The sequence below is a fragment of the Arachis ipaensis genome, chromosome B8 (assembly GCF_059453495.1).
Source record: "Arachis ipaensis isolate K30076 ecotype BB chromosome B8, ASM5945349v1, whole genome shotgun sequence".
In the NCBI taxonomy this organism is placed as follows: Eukaryota; Viridiplantae; Streptophyta; class Magnoliopsida; order Fabales; family Fabaceae; genus Arachis; species Arachis ipaensis.
Genome location: NC_142443.1, coordinates 78,353,931 through 78,376,837, shown reverse-complemented (window position 1 = coordinate 78,376,837; position 22,907 = coordinate 78,353,931). Strand labels below are relative to the sequence as shown.

The following is a 22,907-nucleotide window of genomic DNA, read 5'->3' as shown; positions in this document are numbered from 1 at the left end:
CTTGAACTGTTTGGTACCTTCTTTCCCTGCCTTGTTCCAAATCCCTTCAATTGGCTATAGTTTTTATAAAAACATACTTCTTCCTCTGGCATATAAAACTCCATTTAAAGGGTATCCTTTGCTACGAGACCTTGGATCCCTTCAACCCATCACAAATCTGATCTTCCTTGCCTTCACACTCACCAAAAATTTCTTTTGCTTTAATTCCAATGTCATACAAAGCTTCCTATAAAAACAAACAACACGAATACAAACCATGAGGACTACATCGGACAGGTAAAATATTAAAAAAATCATGAAACTTTAAAACACTTTGATCCACGTCCCCTATGTGTGGCCGATCCTCAACGCGACATATCAGATGTCACCTAAGACCTTAATTTGGCAAACTAAGTAACCCACCTAAACCTCCTAACTAAAATAAGATTTTAACCTTTCAAGGTTCACATTCATCAAACCTAATTCAAATTTTTGTCTTAATTTCCTAATGCAACAACATGATGTGATCAACAACATTTGTATCCCTTTAACATGATTACCCAAAAACTAATGTTCATTTAAATAAAATCCAATAACAAAACCATACAATGTTCACTCACTTTACAACTAAACACACTATCACATTCACACAAAATATAAAGTACAAAATAATATACAGCCAAACCACTTCAACCTAAGCACCTGCTCTTCCAGAGCCACACCATCGCAGTAAATCCAATTATCCATACTAGTCACATTCTAATCATTTTTTTCCTCTTCTACACGGCTGCAGGATGCTATTTCTCTCTGCATATAATGAAAATATCATAAATTTTAGGTCACTGTCATCTGTCTAAGTTCACGCATTTATTCAGTAATCTCTAAGACCAACAGAAAAGTAAACACTACTTTATGTTAACATGAATTTGGTATCCAAACTTACCTTCTGTTGTTATGTGCGTCACAATAGGTTCCAAAAAGATGGATGATCCTGCACTGCATCTCACTCGAATGCCACTACATCAACTAGTTGTCCCTCCTTAGTTAGTTCCTAAACAGCGATTGACCCACTGCCTTTTCCAACACAAAACCATAAACCCCAATTAAACCTACCAATTTATCCACTATCACTTCATACTTGTTTTGTTCCCTTACATTCAAAAATTTTGCCCACCAATGACAATTCTCCCAAATTCTCGCCCTTCATCAGCTAAAACAAACTACAATTGACCACCATCCCCCTTCATAAGCATTTCTTCTTTTATATAGCTCTCTATGTATCTTCCAATTTTATTGTTTCTCTTTTTAATATTTTTAATTGTTAATTTTAATTCAAATTATTATAGTTTAGGTATTAATCTAATTTTTCATTCTATTCATGGCTTTATATATTTTATTTTATTCTCAATTTATTCATCTGTATTACTTTTTTTTATCTTTTACTCTATTATATGCACTTGAATATAAATTTTTAAATAAATTGATTAATTTACGAATTTAGAATATTTTTTTAGTTTTAGAAATGTAATGAAAAAATATTTTAATTACAATACATAATTAAACAAATGCATGAAATCTTTCATCTGACATTATATCAAAATTAAATTAAAAATATATAACAAATTTAATTATTTTAAAAATAAAAAAATGTAAATTAAGTTTTTATTATTTATATAAACATAATTTTCATATATAGATTTAATTTTTTTATATTTATATATAATTATAGTTTCAAATTATAAACACTAGTATATCATTATGCGTTAACGTGCTAATTGATTTAGTCTATATTATTAAATGTGTATAAAAGTAAATAAAAATAAAATTAGTTAGAATAACAAGTTATTTATAATTTAATTAAAATATTTAAATCCAAATTTTAGAAATAAATTTTTTTTATATAATTATATATAATAAATATTATTTTAAAAATAAAAATATTCACTAATTCTTTTTAATTTTTATATCTTTATATAATTAATAATTATTTTAGTACACGTATTTTTGTCTCTATTTTTTAAATTTTCTAGTCCTCACTTGCAGAAATTAATTTATTAATAGAAGTTAAAATGGTGGTGTGCAAGTATATTGTGGCTCGTTGTGTAATCCACAAATGTGGACCTGATGAAGTCAGTAACTTGCAAAATGCAGGTTACGTTTTAACTGAGACAAAAAAGTAAAACATCTACAAAACGCAACTTGCGTTTGGCAGGGGAGGGGAACGAAATCTCGAAACGTGTCCTTGCTCCTTGCACGCCGGCATGTCTCCCAACTTTGACCGTTATTATTATTACTGTTATTATTGTCATTAGTAACCTTATTATAATAATAATAATAATAATAATTATTATTATTATTATTATTATTATTATTATTATTATTATTATTTTCTAATAATTTGTATTATTTTTAATAAGTTTTGATTATTTTTAATAATTTATTATTAATTTTTATGATATTAACCGTACTGTGTAATAAATTATAAAAATAAAACTGTTTAAAAGGTTTTTATTATTTTTAATAATTTATTATTAATTTTTATGTGATTTGTGTAATAATAAATTAAAAAAAAGAATATTGTTTAATAATTTTTTATTAATTCTTAATAATTTATTGTTTACTGTTATGTTATGATAATAACAATAGAATAGAATACTGTAGAGTTAATTAAATAATTATTTTATTATTATTATTATTATTATTATTATTATTATTATTATTATTATTATTATTATTATTATTATTATTATTATTATTATTATTATTATTATTATTTGTATTGTTGTTATTATTTTTATTATATCATTATTATATTGTTAATATTATTGTTATTATTAGTAACCTTGTTATAATAATTACTATCATGAGTAATGTTGTTGTGATTATTATGATTATTATATTTTTTAAGTACAGGCTATCAGAAATTTATTGCCTAAAAAACTAGATCTGACAGAGACCTTTAACGAGGTAGTTACAGCGGCACTGGCATTGATTGGGTTTCAACACGTTTCACGAGTAGGCGAAATGAGAGGTCATTCTGCACTATTGAGTGCCTTGGTGGAATGCTAAAGGCCGGAAACTCACACATTTTATCTTCCGGTCGGTGAAGTGACGGTGACACTGGAAGATATGAGCTATATTAGGGTTTAGGGTTTAGGGTTTATGGAGAACTGCATTGCATATTTTGGTCGGAAGCCCGGTCCGCAAGATCACGTGTTGGGGAAGGTTAATCTTGCATGGGTCCGGCGGGACAGAGACACCGAGCCGTGTGACACTCAAGAGTCTATTGAGCGGTACGTCCGAGCGCACATTTTCTGCGTGCTCGGAACAGTTGTGTTTCCGGATAAGTTGACCACTTCATTGAACTCGAAGTTTCTACCGCTACTTGTGAATTTTCACCGGATTTCAGCATACAGTTGGGGGGCAGCCAGTTTGGCACATCTATACAGATCGTTGTGTCGTGCATCACAATACAACTATAAAGAGATGGATAGCCTACTGATACTGCTTTTTGTTTGGGCATGGGAGCGTATACCGCTCCTGGCACCTATACCCCGCGATCAGCTCGGCGATGTTGGTATTCCACTTGCGCAACGGTATTGTTTATTATTATTATTATTATTATTATTATTATTATTATTATTATTATTATTATTATTATTATTATTATTATTATTATTATTATTTTTATTATTATTATTATTATTAATTTGTTATTCTTATTATTATTATTCTGTTTTTTGTTAGGTGGACTCATTGGCGCCGACATACAAGATATATACGGAGGCCTACTGCGCATTTTAGGCGAGGACTCGACGACATGGTAGTTGACGATGTAAGTTGTAACCATTAATGTCCAATGTTTTTATTCAGAAGAATAATTTTTCTAATCGGCCTCTTGGAAACTAATGTGCAGTTTATATGGCGGCCGTATATGGGAGTGGGGGTTCCGGATGACCTCGCTGCCAATTTGTTTATGTGCTCCACCCAGTCGCCACTAGTGTCATTTGAGTGCATAGAATGGCACCCGACAGACCGAGTTAGACGACCGTTCGGGATGCAACAGCTTCCACCAGGTCCGGCGTTCGACCTTGGTCATGATCATTGCAAGCGGTTGATAGGAGTACAGAACCATGACTGGGGAGAGATTTACAGTCAATGGGTTAATAGGTGGAGATCTGACCGCTATAACACATTGCAGTTAGGCAAGGAGATTATTGACTTTCATCCTCTCCCAGTGTATTACGAGTAGTACACACAGCAGTACGGGATTCACCATAACCCTTGCATTTTGCATAGAATGTCTGTGGTTCAGACTCATACACAGTGTAATCAACTCCTCTAGAGATAGTGTAGCTTTTGATTGCAGATATCACCGACTCCTTGGAACCAAATTCCATTCCGACCCTAAACTCGCCATCTTCCGCCGCAACATTGCCTCCACCTACGATGAAGGAACCACTGTTAGTACAAGGCAAATAAAATTAATGGTAGTGGTAACTTTAGTTAATAACCATAAGATAACATACCGATATCCTCATACTCAGAAAATTCTGGGGCATGCATGGCTTCGAGATTCAAAGTCCGCATAAAAGATGGAATGCCAAAGGGGTGCTGGCTTACAATCGCATCCGCCTTATTCTGTACCGCCAGACTGCATGCCAAGTCTCTGTCATCATTTTCGTCATCGACTTAATAGTTGGCTTCAAACTCCTTTTCAGTGTCATTGTTATCTTCTTCCCAGTCTAAATCCCCGAGTCCATCAGCGTTGACATCGTCACCAACCGTATCCATCCCCGCATGCTGTTCAAACTCAACGTACAGCTCTATCATCAGCACGTGAAATCAGGTTTGTTGATAAATATAGAACATCCGCTACATGCATGCGTCGTTAGTGGTGGACATTTGTTGAAACTGTATCATTCCACCAAATACTTGTACATGATTTCTGTACAAAATATTGCTCACCCTTTTCGAAATGTGACTTTGTATGTTCTCACAAAGACCATTTTGCAACTCTACAAAACTCATGGTACATGGAATATCAAATGAAAACGGACATTCACATACGAAAGTCACTCCGTCGTGTGTGTTTGGTATAATCTCACCTTTAAAATACACTCGCATATTTGCAATACCTTCCATGACTTCAACCTCACCTAATCTGACTTTTTTGACACTATTAAATGCCAAAAAAACACACTACGTATCATTCAAATATGGAAGAAAGAGAAATAGGAATAGAAGTGAAGTGATGACACTAGCATGAGTCTCGCTTCGTATTTACAGGCAAGGCTTTTGTTAAAAATAATTTTTTTAATTCAAATTGCAGGCTACGTTTTGTAGCTTCCAAAAAAATTTTCTGACCAAAGTAAAACGCAACCTACTGTTTTGGGGTTTCCCAAAAAAAAAAAACAAAAAACCCATTCCTAGACGCAACCTACGTTTTGGGCTAACAAAAAAAATATCCGTTGCCTGCATTTAGTAAATTTCAGAAATAATAAAAAAATTTAAAAATCTAAAACACAGATTACGATTTTCTCTAACACCATAGCAGTAAATATTTTTGCCATGCCTCCATTTTACGGTGTTACACCATATTTTTTTCCATTTACAAAAAAATGTGCCCCTCACTCGGAAGTGCCCTTAGTCGTCATTATGCTATCCTTTCATGCACATTTTTGCCATTATTGCACTTCCCGCAACACGACAACATTCATACTCGTCACCAAATCCGTACATGGTTCACCAAGATATCATTAAAGTGGCTGGTATACGTGAAAAGTTTTCCATAATATAATATTCTCAAATCCACTTTGTAGGTGAAATAAGATCGAAACCCTAAAAATATAATACAGTTCACTTACGAGCAATAACAAACATGTATGATAAATAGCTTTCAAATTAGCGTGTAATTCTACATAATTTACATGCATGCATGAATGAATATTTTTATATTCTATATATATGAACACATATGCTGGTTTATATTGCTACATAATCATTGAAAAGACAATGTACAAATAGCAATTGTCAATTCAACATTGACAACTGAAATCTTATGAGGCATATATCTCGAGCCTAAAAAAATTTTCTTTTACAATAAATAAAATACAAATACTAAAAAAAAATCAGAAATTATTTTATATATAAAAAGAGATGGATGATTTTTTTTAATAGTAGTTTTTGAGGTATTTTGCAAAAATGTAGAATGTTAGACAACACAATTTTAAAACGCATTAAACGTGTTAATTTTTCAAAAAACATCAGCTTTTGCAAATATTCAAAGCAGAGATGCGCAGAGATTTGCCACTTGTCGAGCCTCCATGCACCACGCAACCTGCGTATTGACTGTGCAGTGATTCCTTGCTTGTTTCCCATGTCCCCATCGCAGAGATTCCAAGCCACGTTTCGAGCATGCATGCAACACGAAACCCACATGTTGTAGTAGCACGGAATCTGAAACCATGCGTCGCAGCCACGTGTCACTTCCCTAGCACCACACACCCTATGTATTGCCCACTTGGCAGGGTGGTCTCCATGCACGCGACCATCATATTCCTGGAAAGCCAAAGAATGGGTTCGTTAAAGGCTTTAAAAGGAGGTGGGGTGTTCATTCGCTGCATGAAAGGAAGATTTGGTGAGAGGGTTGAGAGAGTTATGGACGGAGGATTTTGATAGTTACTGAGAGGGAAGAGATGATATTTTTTGAGAGTGAGAGTGAGATTAATTAGTGTGTTAATTGAAAAAATGGTACGTAATTATATGTCTCCAGAAGATCATGTTGTTAATTATTTGGGACAGCCTAATTATATAAGTTTAGTATTTTTGTTAATTTAAAATTTTGTATTTAAGTTGTATTATTATTAGTGTAATTATTTGGATTAATATTGTTATCAGCAGTTTTATTATGATATTACTATCAATCGAAAATAATACAACTAATCGAAAATAATATAAAATTTTGTATTTAAATTGTATTTTATTAGTGTAATTATTTGAATTAATATTATTATTAACAGTTGTAGTAATTTAATAAATTTAGAAATTTTTTTATTGAAGTTATTTAATAAGATAAATTTGTTAATTTCTTTTACTGGATATTCTATTATGATGTTATTATTAATCGGAAATAATTTAGTACTTGCATTTAAATTGTATTATTATTAGTATAATTATTTGAATAAATATTATTATGAGAAGTTGTAGTGAATTGATAGGGTATTTTCGAAATCAATGTTAAGCTATTTTTTTTTCGAAATTAATGTTAGGCTTTTTTTTTCTTTTTTTTTGTGTTGTTAGTATGTTGTTATTATTTTATTATTTATTTAATTAATGTTATTTTTACTTTATGTTATGTTTCAATTAATAAAATGACTTTATTAATGAAATTAATAAAAAAGATGAATGTGAATATAATAAATTTAAATTTTTGTAATTATTATTTTATTTTTTGTTATTAATTTATTTTTTTTTTGCTATTTATTAAATTAATTTTTTTTGTGGTTGGACTTTACCAAGCTAATAGGAATCTTCTGCCCCATAAGCTTGACCAACCGGAGACGTGCCATCCGGATGTTAAACAAGCCTTATGAACCACTGGATTCTACCAACTTCCGAGAGTTGGAGTGATCAGAGAGCATTCCGCGATGCTAGCTACTCTTGTTGAATGGTGGCGGCGGGAGACACATACGTTTGTAATGCCAGTGGGTGAGGTTACAGTGACACTTGAGGACGTGTTATACATATTCAGCGTACCGATTGACGGAGAGGTTGTGACTAGTTGGACCGATAGTAGTCACGACTTCTTGGTCACCCACAGCCTCGCAATATTCGGCAATGAATCCCAATTGAGCAGTTCCTCCAATAGCTACATAAATCTTTCATGGGTTTGTCATATTAGAGACACACAGCCTTTGGACACCAGGGAGTCTGTTATGCGCTATGTTAGGTGTCACATCTTTTGTCTGCTGGGTACCACCCTCTTTGCGGATAAGTCGACGGCATATGCCTCCGCGAAATATCTACCACTGCTCCAAAATTTTGATCAGATCAGCAGTTACAGTTGGGGGTCAGCTTGTCTCGCGCACCTTTACAGGTCACTGTGTCGTGTATCACGGTATGATTGTAAGGAGATGGATGACCCACTTTAATTGTTGTTTGATTGGGCGTGGGAGCGTATGCCTTGGATGGTACCCATTCCCCGACACCAGCTTGAGCCGGCTGAGATACCGATGGCACGCAGGTAACCGTTATCATATTATTGGAATTTTACTTGTATGCTATTTATGGTTTACAATTAAGATGTAATTCAAACTATGTGAATAATGTTCTATGTTGTAGATGGAGTCATCATCTACGGACCCGAAAATGGATGGCTATGACTCAAGAGTCTATTAGATACGCAATCAACTTTATAGAAGAGGTGAGTATGGGTTTTGAGGTTTTCTGTTATAATTTACGATATTGTTAATAATCTAATGCCCCTCGGAATATTTTGCAATTTGTATAGAGGTCGTATGTCGGCATCATCATTCTTGCCGAACTACATACACACCTTGATGTCTATGACACGGTGAGGCCATTGGTGTCATTCAAGTGTATCGAATGGATTCCTGTGGATTGAGTGATTTTCCAGTACAAATATGCATAGTTCCCCCTCTGGCATCACAAGCCATACCAGTTGACACATATTTCTATACACTTCGGGGAGTTCAGCACCATGACTGGCGCGTGATTCATGACGAATGGATACAAAAATGGGTAATCGCCGCAACAGTTGTCTGCGAGATCGGGGTCTGCAACCAATTGTTAACATCACTTCGTCTGTCGATTACCGGAGTTGGTACATTGGAGCATACGATATGTACCTTAGGCTGTCGGATGTCATTCCTCAGCAGCCACCGCAGCAGTCACCCCAGTATCCACCATAGCAGCCATACCAGTATCCACCGCAGCAGCCACCATAGTATCCACCCCAGCAGCCAGCACAGCCTTATGCAGTGTTTCAGCTGTTTCTTTATCATCGTCCACATCTTCCTCAGCACAACATCTCGAATCATGGGCAGTCAACCCACCACAGCTCACATCATAGCCATCAATCTCATCGCAGATCACGTCACAACCAACACAGCAATCTTGGATTCGAGCTCGTAGACATTCCCCCATTCTCACCACAGGTAAATACACCGGGGGACTACGATATCATCTGTCAATTCTTTGAGAGTAGTGGTCTTGTTCTTCATGATGCTTACATCCCAGCCATCCCACCACAGTAGTATTCGCAATCCCACCGAGCATCGGTCGACGGTTCGGCTCATCGACACCATCCACCGGCCATACTTGATAGTTGAGCCAGTGTATGCATTGAGTCACATATAGGGATTGACCGGTCTCGTATGAATGCATCAAGACAAGCTTCGATCGGTCTGGACTTGAATGAGCCGACACAGGAGATTGCTGGCAAGTATATCCTTAGTCCTTCCACCCTGACAGTTGGGTCAGGTCCAGTAGAAGGACAGGCAGAGGCAGGTGGGTCTACTCTGACAGAGGGACAGGTAGTTGGTCGGGGCCATCAGTACAACCTACATACAGATGTCCGTCCACCAACCAGGTTTACACTGTCAAGTGTTAAAGGGATAGCGAACATGGCGATGAACATTTTCAAGAAGAAGGGATAGTCGAACTTTGTATTTGTTGTATTAGTTTTCCGTTTAGTCAAACTTTGTTTACTCCATCATTGTATTTCTCGTTTTAGTTTCCAAAATCCTCGTAGTTTGTTTACTTCATCGTTGTATTTCTTGTTTACTTCATCGTTCTTTCATCGTTTTATTTGTTGTATTAAATTATAGTTTGAATCAAACTTAGAATTGAATGCTTAACTGAAAATTGAACAACACTGAAAATTACATAGATATCAAAATCCAAAATTGAACTACATTAACTGAAAATAACGACACTGAAACTCAGAATTGAAATACATTGACTCAAATTATATAGATATTAAAAATACTACGACTATGACCCTACAAACCACCACTAGAAACAAAACCCTACGAGCCACCACTGCCACCAACCCCACTTGGTCCAGCACGTTGAGGACATCTACTGCGAGTCTGCGACTATGATCCTGATTCCTGCAAAGACGGCAAACTTGGGGACAACGCATTTTCCGTGAATCCATTTCATTCAGATAGCGAGTCAATTTGGGACGACCTTTTGACTTTCGTCTCAATGCCGGATTCGCAACCATAGTCGGTCCCAGATAATTAGGCCATGTCTCCGTGTTGCTAAACGGGACAAAAAACTTTGTAGACCTTCCAAATCTCTGACATCTTGTATACATCGCTGACATACACCTGCCAATCCAGTTGCTGGTTAGCACAGCACGCAATAACATGTCGACATGGAAGTCGCTCCACCTGAAAATGCCCACACTCACACCTCCGTCGCGCAAGATCAACAACTAACACTTTTTCGCTAGGTATTTCGCGAACCTCAAACACCAAGTTTCTTCTATCAAACCAGTGCACGACGATGTTACCTGCACGGTGCATGTTTGCCTCTATCCGCTGAGTGGCAAACTCAAAGAAAGTAAATCCAGCACGCTTGTGCTGGTAAGCCTCAATACTCTTCCGCATAAACAACTCATTCAACCGATAATATGTTGCTCGGACTAGCGCCAATATAGGAAGATTTCGAGCACCCTTCAACACCAAATTAATGCATTCGACAAGGTTCTTCGTCATGTGACCCCATCGATGTCCCTCGTCAAATGCCAACACCCACTAGGGACGTTCGATGTTGTCACACCAACGAACATATGCCTCGCCTCATTCTTGCAACCTCCTGTAGTTGACTTTGTACTCCTCCACTGTCCTTGAATACCTAATGTTGACCACAAGCTTTTGCAAGTATGGACCTTGAATTCCCTTAAGAAGTTGCTACCAGTGTATCGAATACAAAACATCCACCATGCTCGCGGAGGTTTCCAATCACCTCCGCTATGATTTACTGCGGCCCGGATTGACTCATGACGATCGGAGATTATACCCATGTCATCCTTTCTTACAATATGTGTTCGTAAATTACTGAGAAAAAAAGTGCCACGCATCAGCAGTCTCACCCTCTAAAATGGCAAAAGCAATCAGTACAATATTTTGATTCCCATCTTTCACAACTATAACCAAAAGAAAACCTTTATATTTTTCGTATAGGTAGGTCCCTTCAACCTGAACCAGCGGCTTACAATATTTGAAAGCTCTTATGGATGGATTGAAACTTCAGAATACCCTATGAAGTATCCTAACACCGTCCACCTCTTGATTCCTGTTATACAGGGGTCGTATTTCTATTTGGACTTGTGAACTGGGAATCTTCTGAACCATTGCCAAGAACCACAACGGCAAAGCTTGGTAAGATTCTTTCCATCCGCTGAAAACCTTGGCTATCGACTTCTGCTTTTCCATCCAAGCCTTCCGGTAACTAATAGTGTAGTTGAATCTTGCCTGAACCTCCGCAATTACAGATTTGACCTTTATGGATGGGTCGAATTCATCCAATGGCTTCATAGCCTCAGCAATCAAATTCAAGTCTAACTTGGAGTGATCCTATCAGATTGTTCCCATGGAACAGGTGTGCCTCCCGTTGTACCTCCGAATCTCCCAACATGCTTTCTTATGTATCAAGCTGGCTCATATAAACCAGTCGCACCCACGTTCATAAGTCCTTGCACTTTGCATAGAACGTCTGTGGCTCGAATAATCGACACCTCTGGAGATAGTATAACTCCGAATTGCCGCAACGACTGATTTTCTTGAAGCGTACTCCACTTTGATTCTAAACTCTCCATTCTCAGAATCAGCAACACCAACAAGAAAACAAATTTGTCGCTCATCGATCCGCTAAAAGAAAATCAAGTAAACATACTACCAACTGCTCACGTACCTATGTTTGCATATTCGAAAAATTCCGATGCATGCATGGCATCAAGATCCAAGCTACGCATAAAAGGTGGAACGTCTATCAGTGACTAACAAACGTCTATCAGTGACTAACTGCGGCTGGAGCCGCTAAAGTTTTTGGCACTGCCTCACCTCCCCCATCGTCGTCCTCGTCCTCATCATCGACTTCGTAAGTAGCTTCAAACTCCTCATCGCTATCATTGTTCATTCCCAAGTACGCCCCAACTCTGTCATCTTGCACATTTGTGTCATGTTAAACCTCATCTGCAGCTATATGCTCAAACTCAGCAAATAACTCAATCCTCAGGCGTTACACCTGAGTTTGCTGCTGAATATGAAACATCTGCTGAATACTTATTTCGTCGACGATTGGCATAACCTCAAACTATATCAGGTCGCCAAATACGACAACTGGACTCCTGTAAAGAATGTTGGTCACCCTCTTTAAAGTATCAGCCTCTATGCTTTGATAGAGCCCGTATTGTAGTTCCGCGAACGTTATAATGCACGGAACCACAAAAGAAAACATATTCTTGCACGCAAATCTCACCCCCTCATACGTACGTATTTCGTACGACCTCACTGTTGTGATAAACAATTATATTTGTAGTGCCCTCCATCGTACTGACCTTAGAGGAAAATACTTCTCTCACAATGAAGCAAAATGGTTGCAAGCTCTTATTTTTATAGGCAGAAGACACACCTTGCAGGTCATGTGTTGCAATGCCATCCAACTAGCGTCTGCCATGTGTACAGTACGTAGGTTGCATGTTACATGCCATTGGTGACACGTATGAATCACGCATTATGCGTGTTGAAGGAATTGTCAACACGTGGCAACACGCACTATCCGTGTTGCATGAGATTTGGACATGTGTCCAACTCGTTGCCTGCGTGCTGAATTAGCACGTTAGCTGCATGTTGTGGCTGCACCCCTACAACGTCCACCCACCTGTATATACACTAAAAATTTTTATTTTTAGATAAAGCTCACCTCTAAATTTCATATTAAAATTATTTAGCCAAAAAAAGTATCACAGTCATTCTTTATTAAAAAAATATATACAGTGCAAAAAAATAAATTTAAATAATTTGGTTTTGATTAGAGAAAATATGAAATTTTAAAAATCGATCACAATGTCAAAATTAGTTTAGATTGAAATATGAATTTTTTAAAAGATTAGTTACATGGTCAAAAGATAATGATGGATAATTCAATATTTCAACTTGTATTGCTTATACCACATTAAATTGATAAACATATATACTATTAGAAAGTTTATTAGTCGCAAAATTTGACTAACTCAAATGTCAAAAGTTAATTATTTTGTCAAAAATTTTAATTTGAGATAGCTTCAACCAACTTTTAAATTTAAATGCACTTATTACATAGTAGAAATGATGACCATTAACACTACTACGTTTTAGATTTTTAGTAACATTTATATGTTAACATTTGTTAAAATGTTAGTAGTTATCATAAAATTAAATTTTAAGTAACATTTATACTCAAATGTTAGCAAATATATTTATTTTTTTAAAAAGTTACAAAAAGTGTTACCTATTCAGCTATTCTATTCTCAGTTAGTTTTCAAAATCAAAACCACATCTGACTCTCACTCTCAGTGCTTTGAAAGGTGAAATCTCGTCTCCATCCTCCTCAATTTCTTACTCTGCCTCTTCGATCTCTCCTCAAGATAGAAACCACAATCACGTGTTCTGCTCTGAAGTTTTGAATCCGCCTTTTAATCCTCTTCAATCTCTTGCTCTGACTCTTCGATCTCTCTTCCGCCACTGTCATCGAAGCCTTCATCGTGCCATCGTCACCGTCAACGTGAGTTCTCTACTCTAGGATCTGAATTGGAAACTCTTAAGGTACGTAGCACATAATCTATTATTTTATGCTTGTGTTCTTATGTCTAAAGTTAATCTCGTTGAATTGAATCCATGTCTTCTGAAAATTGTGCCTTTTGTTAATCTCATGCTTCACTACTCATTTCAATCATTTTGGAAATGAAAAGATTGATTTGATAGGTTCACAAGTCTTTCATGCTAGTTCTCTTACCTGATTGTGCCTTAAGCGATTCATCAATATCATGCAATGGAGTTTCTTATTGCAGATCGAAAAAGAGAAACTTCAACAACACAAGTAACTTCTCTTAGTTTTTGCTGAATTTGTTTATTCATTTGGCTTTCCAATTATAGCTAAAAAATTATAGTTAATGAATTTTCATTGTTATGCCAAGGAATGCATATGTTGTGTTTGATGAATGATGATGAATCCAATTTTTTTTAGTACGAGTTTTTTTAATGGAAGTTCTTTATTCTTTTGGAAGTGCATTTAAGGTGTTTGAAGAAATGCCTCACAGAACTTTATGTCACTATATATCTTATTAAAATGATGAGATCGAACCAGAAGGTATGGTTGTTTGAATGATAAGTGAAATGTTCTCATTATTAAGTGTATGTTACTCTTGCCTTCTTTCCCTTTATTGCGGAAGTCTTGAATAAAGCTTTATATGCTACATACAGGTTGCTGTTGATGGTATCTGGAAAGTGTGTCCTCGGGCTGGTGGACCCATTCAGTTTCCTGGCTTTAATAGAGAATATTACCATTCTGTTTGCTTACACATTGATGTTAGATTCCCATTGCATTGAAAACTTATCATCCTTCATTGTATTCTCCCATAGGTGAATTAATCTGCCCTGCATACCATGAGCTCTGTAACACAGCCCCAGTGGCTGTGTCTGGGCAATGTCCCAATGCGTGTAACTTCAATGGAGATTTTGTTGAAGGACGCTACAATTACTTCTTGGATTTCATGGTCATGATTGTAGTAAACGTGAGCTCTTATGTTATGTTGTATTTCCACATACTTATTATTAGTTAATGATTGTTGTTTTACTCTTCCCTCTGTTAACAATTGTTGACTTATTCCAGATTCCTTCCCCAGCCACTACAATGACAATGGCATCTATCTCTCAAATGGAGTTTGTGAATGTAAAGCTGGCTACACTGACATTGACTGTTCCATCGGTAATCTGTTAATATTAAGATTCCAAGTTTTACACTAGACTATATATCCTTCTTGTTAGTTTCACTGGTTTATTAGTTTCTTAACTTTGTAATATAAGAATATGCTTAGTATTTCTTGCTTATAATGTAATTTTAAATATCAGCAATATCATACTTGATTATGGAAAGTACTGCAACTGCGAGAAATATTGGATTACTTTTCTACGTGCTATATTATAGTTCCTTTAGGATAGTTAACCTCTGTTTCATCTGATTAATTTAAGTTCATGATTTTATTTCCCTAATTTTGTAAACACAACTACTAGTTAATTAAAAATTTAAACAGTCGGATCAGTCTTGTTCAACAATAAAAGTAGGCATATATGTAATTGGTGAAACTACTATTTATTGACCCGTTCCCAATAATTCATGCCTCAATGCTCCTCTCCAGCCTTTCAGTTTGTAAAGAAGTGCTGGGAAAGGGTATTTCTGGGCAGCATTGTGCACCTAGTGAACCTAGTATCCTACAGCAGCTAGAAGAAGTGGTTGTCATGCCCAACTACCACCGACCATTTCCTGGTGGCGCAAGGAAATTATTTAATATATTTGGGAGTTCCTACTGTGATGAGGTGACTAAATGACTTGCGTGCTGGGTAAATTCTATCTTTGCTGAAGTTATCTCTATGATTATTTTCCTTTATTTATTTATCTATTTTTTTTAATAATGGTTTTATTATTACTCTTTGAAAACTTCATTTTTTTCTCTATATATTTTTTTCGTGGAGTTCGCATTACTGTCAAATTTAAAGGTTATTATCTAATTTTCTTAGAAGTGATTCTTCAATTTGATTATGCAAATATGCGAAGTGAGTTTTCAATCATGTAACTTAATTAGAGAAATTCTATTATAACCATTATTAGTAATTACAAGTTTGTTAGTTAGTTATTTTACATTTTCAATTGCAAGATAGTAGAGACTAAAGTGTACCTATCGTAGTGTTTCTTGTTCTTGTACATGTTAATTGATTTTGTTGCCTGAGAGAACATGGATTAACGAGAAAAATTAGCAAAGGCAATTATTATTAACCCAAGTTTGATTCAGAGAGAAATTGGAGATGCGGCTTTTCATACCTAATGGTGTTTCCCTAGATTGAATTAGTATAATATTGCTTAACCCTTCTTAAAATAAATCATCATTTTTCTTCCTCTTACTAAACTAACTATAAATCTTCTCAAAACTTCATGTAACTTTAATTTAGTCGTTGAAAGATTTTTAACATTAATTTTCTTGAAAGAAATGCATTTTATCTCTTTCTTATACCAGTTTAGTTCTACCAGAAGGATAAATATGATATAATTTTGGTCCTTGAAAGAGTAAATTAATAAGTTTATGGAAAATGAATTATTAAATACATACTAAATGCAATTTTTATGAACAAAATTACATCATGTATTTGTCCGGTCATAAACTTATTAATAATGTCAAAAATTCTACAATAGTTAAATTGATGTCATGTGTATCTTTCAAATTAAACTGCTGTAAAAAATCTTGTTATATGTTGAAATGATTTCTTCTCCAACAGAATGCAAAAGTTGAAGTGGCAGCTGCTGCGAGCCAGCTAAATAGAGCTGAATCTGAAGTGAAAGCTCTTCGGGCAATGACACAGAATGATATTAACTCAGAAAAAATGGTATGTAATTCCCCTGTTGTAGAATTCCGTTGGAATATGCTAGTTATTTAGGAAACTTACTGATAAATTGCTGTCTTTTTAGGAGGAAGTTGTTCTTAAGAAGTGCTGGCTTGCTCGGTATTGGGGTTTAGTTGCAAAATATGGTAAGCTGTTGTTTGGTTTAGCTTTATTTTTAATTATTTTCTTCTGGGGATGTGGGATTATGGCATCCATTCCTGACATGACATAGAAGCCATTTTAATATCAATTGTTCAATATATTAATCTTTGGTCATAGTATATGTGTTAGCATACACAATGTTTTGGGTGTTTATCTATTATTCTAGCATAAATATGAATTAGTTGATTTTAATAAGTCATTATTGCTAAATTTTATCTTGTGTAACATTTTCTATGAATTATAGACATCTGTGCAGATGTTGCAATTTCAAAGTATGAACTTTGGTCATCATTAGCCCCTCTTCCTTTTGAGTTTGTTCTTTCTGCAGGACAAAAAGTTAAGGAGAAATGCTGGAAAAAAAGGTATGAAATAAAGACTTCTTATTCTTCATTTCATACTAATTTGATAGCGTTATAGGACAAATCTGTGCTCATGTTATTTCTTCTTTAGTAATACTGTTCTGTTTCATGATATTTTTCATAGAGTTTAAGTGTTATAAGTATTTTTTTCTCATTTTATTTGCATCACGAAGCAAACTTGTACAATAATTATTGATTAATAAAAAAGTCTATAAAAATTTTATTTTGTGAATTTGTGAATTTAATGAAATATTTTATGTTGTAGTAATTAATTTTAGTATATTTATATTGTGTATAATATAAAATAAAAAATAGTATAATATAACTAAAAAAAATTACTAAAGATCTTTTGTAACATTTTTTAAGTGTTACAAAAAATATCTACGGTAACATTTTTCTAAGTATTATAAAAAATATCTATGGTAATATTTTCTAAATGTTACATAAAATATCTATTGTAATATTTTTTAAGTGTTACAAAAAATATCTATGGTAACATTTTTTTAAGTGTTACAAAAACCATCTATTGTAACATTTTTCTAAGTGTTACCAAGAAATATCTATGGTAACATTTCTCAAAATATTACTATAGAATATCTTTTGTAATATTTTTACTAAATGTAATTAAATCTTTAGAAAAATGTTAGTAAAACTCTTTAGTAACATAGGATATATTTAATATTTGTTAAAATGTTATTAATATATATAAGTAACATTTTAATATAATTTGGTAATATTTTTTAAATATTAGCAAAAGTCAATCATATAGTAGTGTAAACCAAGTCTTAAAAAAAAAAAGAGGTTTCTATCTGTTGTGCCGTTAAGTAATAACAATTAATAAGAAAGGAATACCTAGAGCGAGCATGGTTTAGAACTAATTAATCTATATTAGCATGCGATCATATTCATTCATATATGGGAATTGTTTTTCATGATGTATTTGAGGGAGAAATTAAATATCAAACAAAAGGTTTTGTAGTCTGACCTATGCACCAAATAAACAATTTTCAATTTTGTTAGGTAAACCAATTAGAATATCAACTAATTTAGTCACTTTTTTAAATTTTAAAAAAAATTAAATTTTAAAAAACGTGCATCGTCTTCTTCCAAAAAAAAAATTCCAAAATATAAAAAAAAATATTTAATAACTCACATAAAAAGCCATCTATTTACTAAAAACACATTTGATACCATGTAAAAAAAATTAAACATCCATTTAATTGAAAAAAAAATAAAAAACTAATACAAAAAACATGAACGCACCCTAAAAATATCGAAATCTAAAAAAGAAACGGAAAAGAGGAATGCATCCTGAAAAAAAATCAGAAAATTCAGAAAAACAGTTACAAAAATCATTAAAAAACAAGGAATGCATCCTGAAAAAAAAAATAATCACAAAACCTAAAAAAGAAGCGTCCAATAACTCACATAAAAAAATATGAAAAAAACATATGTAAAATTCTACAAAAGAAACATCCATTTACTTAGAAAGAAACATTAAAAAAACAGTTAAAAATTTAAAAAAGAAAAAAACACATTAATACAGGGCGTTGCGGTGGTCAGCAGTCGTGTGAATCGCGAGGGAAAGGAGGGTGATGAGGTGGTATGCGTCGTGCGAATCGCGAGGAAAAGGAAGTGCGTCGGTAGAAAATTGGCGGGGATGCGCGACGCGAGGAGAGAGCTGCGGTGGTTGGCTAAGCGGAACGGCGCAAGGGAGGGAGCTGCAGTGGGCAGAGGCGCCACACGTTGGGACAGAAGGAGTTGTGGCGTTCGGTGCGGCTGCGCAACGCAAGGAGGGGAGCCACGGTAGCTGGAAGCACTGCACGTCGCGACAACGGAGAGGACCCGACCACTGTGAATAATTAAACGGAAAATCAACCGTTAGATTCTTTTATCAGAAGTTCTGATATCAGGTCCTAAAAAATAGTTAAACTATAGATATATAAGCGTATAGATCGTTATATATCTTGGAGCTTTGATGATTGAATATGCATACTTGTAAGCTTGATTAATATACTCGTCAAGTTTAATTTATTTGGAATATATTTCTATCCCATGCATTCTCTAATCTGAAAAATAATATTCTCTGTAGTCTGTGTGAATTTACCAAATAAAATATCATGTGATAATAGGTGATGACTGATAAAGTTCTTCGAACCTTGTGATATAGAGTAGTTTTCTATGAATTAGTTTAAATGAATTAAGATTAAAAAAAAATTTGTGATGCCTTCTAAATTCTTGTCGAATCTATTTAAGCATGACCAATTTTTAGTAATAAAAAAGAAATGATAAATAAATCTTATTTTTTTTTATGTTTGTGTTAAACAACTTAATTGTAGGAACCGTAATAATAACCTAAAATTAAATAGAAAAATAAGAACCGAAATGTCTACCCTAATAATTCGTTGTTTTCAATAAACACATAAGTCCAAGACTTTGTGACTCTCTGTAGTTGCTATCTCCAGGTGGTGTGATTGTAACAGTCCATGTGCGCTAAGACCCCCCTAATGATATGCTCTTACAAACAAACTTATAGCACGCCCAACACTTCATTCATGCTCCTCCTGCTGCCACCCTATACCATAGCCATCACTTGCACCACCATTTAGAAACTATTTCAGTATCCAAAAATAGTGAGTGAGGTGTTTATATATTCTGTTTGTGTCTATATATCATTATATTGGCATTTCTCTTAAAATTAGAAATCTAACTAGTATTATTCAAAGGTGAAAAAAAGTTGAACATAGAAATAAGAGTACATGGACGAAAATTCAGAGGTGATACAATAATATAGAAAATGATAAATAGCTTCTTGAGCTTTTTGATCCGTAGATATTTAAGTCTTCGAGAATTTGAAAATACATATAACTCCTTGACCTTTTTAAAATATGGACATATTGATCCTTTTTGTTCATTTGGGTTTATCAAATTCAACGGAAAAATCAAACGTAACTCCCATTGTACTGACCTAGTTGATATAGATGCACACGTAAGAGAGTTTTTAAAATTAGAAAAATTAGACTTAGGGGTTGATATGTCCAAATTTTGATAAAGTCAGGAACTTAAATATTTTTTAAATCCTCAAGGACTTAAATGTCCGCCGACCAAAAAGTGAGTCATTGATTTGTCCTTTTCACTATCAAATTATATTCCATATATACAAAAAATCAGCTATTAAATTAAGAGTAAAGCGATAAATAAATCTTTGAGAATTTATATTTCAGACAGATTAATCCTTAAAGAAAAAAGTACCAATAAAGTTTTTAAGATAACAAACATGGGTAAGTTACTTCAAATTAAGACGTTCATAGAGACTAATTTAAAAGTAGTGTGTTCACATCTGCTCACTAAAAAAGAAAAACGTTGAATATTATTGGATTTAGCATCGCTGAGTAGCAGCGTCTTTCCGATGGATTTACCTACGGTTTAGGCGTGGAATTCGTAGTGTCAAAATATTATCAGTATATTCTCATTTCTGATAGTAAATTCACCGGTAATAATTAGAGGAAAAACGGGAGAAATTGGTGCGAAGTTTAGGGACGAATTTACCGTCGAAAAATTCCGACGATAAATCTACTTAGTGGAACACTGCGTTTTGATATCCCGCAACATGTTACCGTCAAATTTATGCGCCGGTAAATTCGACGGTAATTGTGTCCTAAATTCGAATCATGAACCCTCTTTCTCCTCATTTGAATTTCTCTCTCTCTCTTTAAGCCTCTCACCTCCCACTCTCTCTCTACCCCTCTCATCTCTCTGACAGCCTCCTCCGACACCGGCTAGCAGCCTCCTCTTCGTCGGTACTATTCATCACGGTTACTGCTGTCAGATTCTGCTGCTGTCGAATTCTGCCGTTGCTGTTGCCGCCGCTTCTGCTGCCCTATTCTTTTTGGCGTTGGTGCTCAGGTAATGCTTCTAAACTTTCCTTTTGTGTTTGTTATTTTGGTTCTAATTTGTTATTATAATTGTGTTTGTTATTTGATTCTGATTTGTTATTATAAGTTTGAATCTGATTTATTATTATAATTTTGTGTTCGTTATTTGATTCTGATTTGTTATTATAGTTCTAATTTGTTATTATACTTTTGTGTTTGTTATTTTGGTTCTGATTTACAATTATAATTGTGTTCGTTATTTGATTCTGATTTTGTTTTGATAAATTTGATTTTGATTTGTTATCATAATTTTGTGTTCATTACTTGATCTTGATTTGTTATTATAAGTTATTATAATTTTGGTTCTGATTTATTATTATAGTTTTATGTTCGTTATTTTGATTCTGATTTGTTATTATAATTGTGTTCTTTTATTTGATTCTGATTTGTTATTATAAGTTTGGTTTTGATTTGTTATCATAATTTTGTGTTCGTTATTTGATTTTGATTTTTGTTTTTATTCTAATTAAAACATGTTTTGAGGTGTTGTTGATTAGGTTATTGGTTTGATTATGAACAAATTAACACACTTAATTAGTTAGAAACTCAACTAATTAGTTAATTGATTAGGTTATTTTGGATATATTATAGTAGATTGTAAGTTTTAATTCATGATTAAAGTTTGTTGGATTTGTGTGAACCGTAAAGGTGGATATATATATATATATATATATATATATATATATATATATAGAGGAATGCTAAAGGTCAGTAAATTTTGTGATTTGTAGCCATCAATTAGTCATCATTAATATTTTTAATGGTGTGAGATTTCATCTAATGATATGGGATTACTCACTTTTCTTTTATTGATTAAGTACTGACAAGATTTTAATAAAAATGCTAGTTTCCTAAACTTTTTCATATATATATATATATATATAATTTTATGAGAAGTTATGCCAAATTTTTTTATAAATTAATGTTCAAAAATTTGTGTTGTATTACTGAAAAAAAATGCATCAATAAAATTTTTAAGATAATTCTATTTTATAAAATTTTATCGGTATACTTTTTTTAAGAACTAATATATCTTAAGTATAAATTTTTAAGAGTTCATATATATATTTCAAAACGTACATACAAATATTATAACCGTTGAAATTCAAGAAACATCTTCCTGAAAATTCGGATCATAAGCATTGGGGCTTGGGCCATATCATGGAGACAAGTGGTATTTATGGAGTTTTGCAGGTGAGAGGAACCAATCAAAAAGATAGAGTACTGATTAATGGATTTCACGTTAGATATAAATAAATAAAATAAATAAAAACCAAATTACAAAATAATGAAAAGAGGAGTCAGATTTTTTTATTTGTTTATAAAAAGGTAGTACGGACCAATTTAAAAAAATATGTAATGGGTTTATATATTTTTGTAGCCTGAAATTTTGTTATGAAGAAATTACAGGACATTTTGATAGACAGAGAATTTACTGTGCAGGTGATGTCACGTGTCCTTGTTATAATTTGCAAGGGTGAAAGGGTCATACAGGGATGGATGCATGGAAAAGTTTCATGAAAATGCTTTATGAGAAAAGACAGATGAAGACAATGATCATGAAGAATGCATGCTGAGACAATTTGAGGCGCTCAGAACCTCAGACACTCACTCACACTCCTTCGAAATTTGATGACATTGACCGCAATTCATTAGGATTTTAGTACTCTCAGAAAGTCCCCTACGCAGCTCCGTGCAACATCTGGATATGGATATATATGCTCATTATTGTCTCTTAAACCCTCCCACCTACCTTTCTCTTGTATCATTAGTTGATGGTTACCATCTGTTAGTCGAAAATAATT

At 33.9% G+C, this 22,907-nt stretch overlaps 3 protein-coding genes across 5 annotated transcripts; 2 read left to right on the top strand and 1 right to left on the bottom strand.

Annotated features, from left to right (window-relative positions):
• The first annotated feature begins 3,141 nt into the window (after window positions 1–3,141).
• On the top strand, window positions 3,142–4,184 carry LOC148548540 (serine/threonine-protein phosphatase 7 long form homolog). The gene is made up of 4 exons (XM_088495639.1): window positions 3,142–3,575; window positions 3,727–3,814; window positions 3,896–4,092; window positions 4,181–4,184. The coding sequence occupies exons 1-4, from the start codon at window positions 3,142–3,144 to the stop codon at window positions 4,182–4,184; spliced, it is 723 nt and encodes a 240-aa protein (XP_088351765.1).
• Window positions 4,185–10,268: 6,084 nt separating this feature from the next.
• On the bottom strand, window positions 10,269–10,727 carry LOC148548539 (uncharacterized). The gene has a single exon (XM_088495638.1). The coding sequence runs from the start codon at window positions 10,725–10,727 to the stop codon at window positions 10,269–10,271; it is 459 nt and encodes a 152-aa protein (XP_088351764.1).
• Window positions 10,728–13,585: 2,858 nt separating this feature from the next.
• Window positions 13,586–22,872, top strand: LOC107643578 (coiled-coil domain-containing protein SCD2-like). 3 transcript variants are annotated; one of them, XM_088497353.1, is made up of 9 exons: window positions 13,586–13,817; window positions 14,475–14,785; window positions 14,884–14,979; window positions 15,410–15,587; window positions 16,542–16,649; window positions 16,732–16,792; window positions 17,053–17,170; window positions 20,931–21,073; window positions 22,546–22,872. In XM_088497353.1, exons 4-9 carry the CDS (start codon window positions 15,510–15,512, stop codon window positions 22,581–22,583), a joined length of 546 nt encoding a protein of 181 aa, XP_088353479.1. In that variant the 5' UTR covers window positions 13,586–13,817; window positions 14,475–14,785; window positions 14,884–14,979; window positions 15,410–15,509; the 3' UTR covers window positions 22,584–22,872. The 3 variants fall into 3 exon arrangements, with proteins under 3 accessions (XP_088353479.1, XP_088353478.1, XP_016202747.1); XM_088497352.1 differs by lacking the exon at window positions 13,586–13,817 and adding an exon at window positions 13,841–14,091; XM_016347261.3 differs by lacking the exons at window positions 13,586–13,817; window positions 20,931–21,073; window positions 22,546–22,872 and adding exons at window positions 13,841–14,091; window positions 14,279–14,361; window positions 18,734–19,154.
• Window positions 22,873–22,907: the final 35 nt, after the last annotated feature.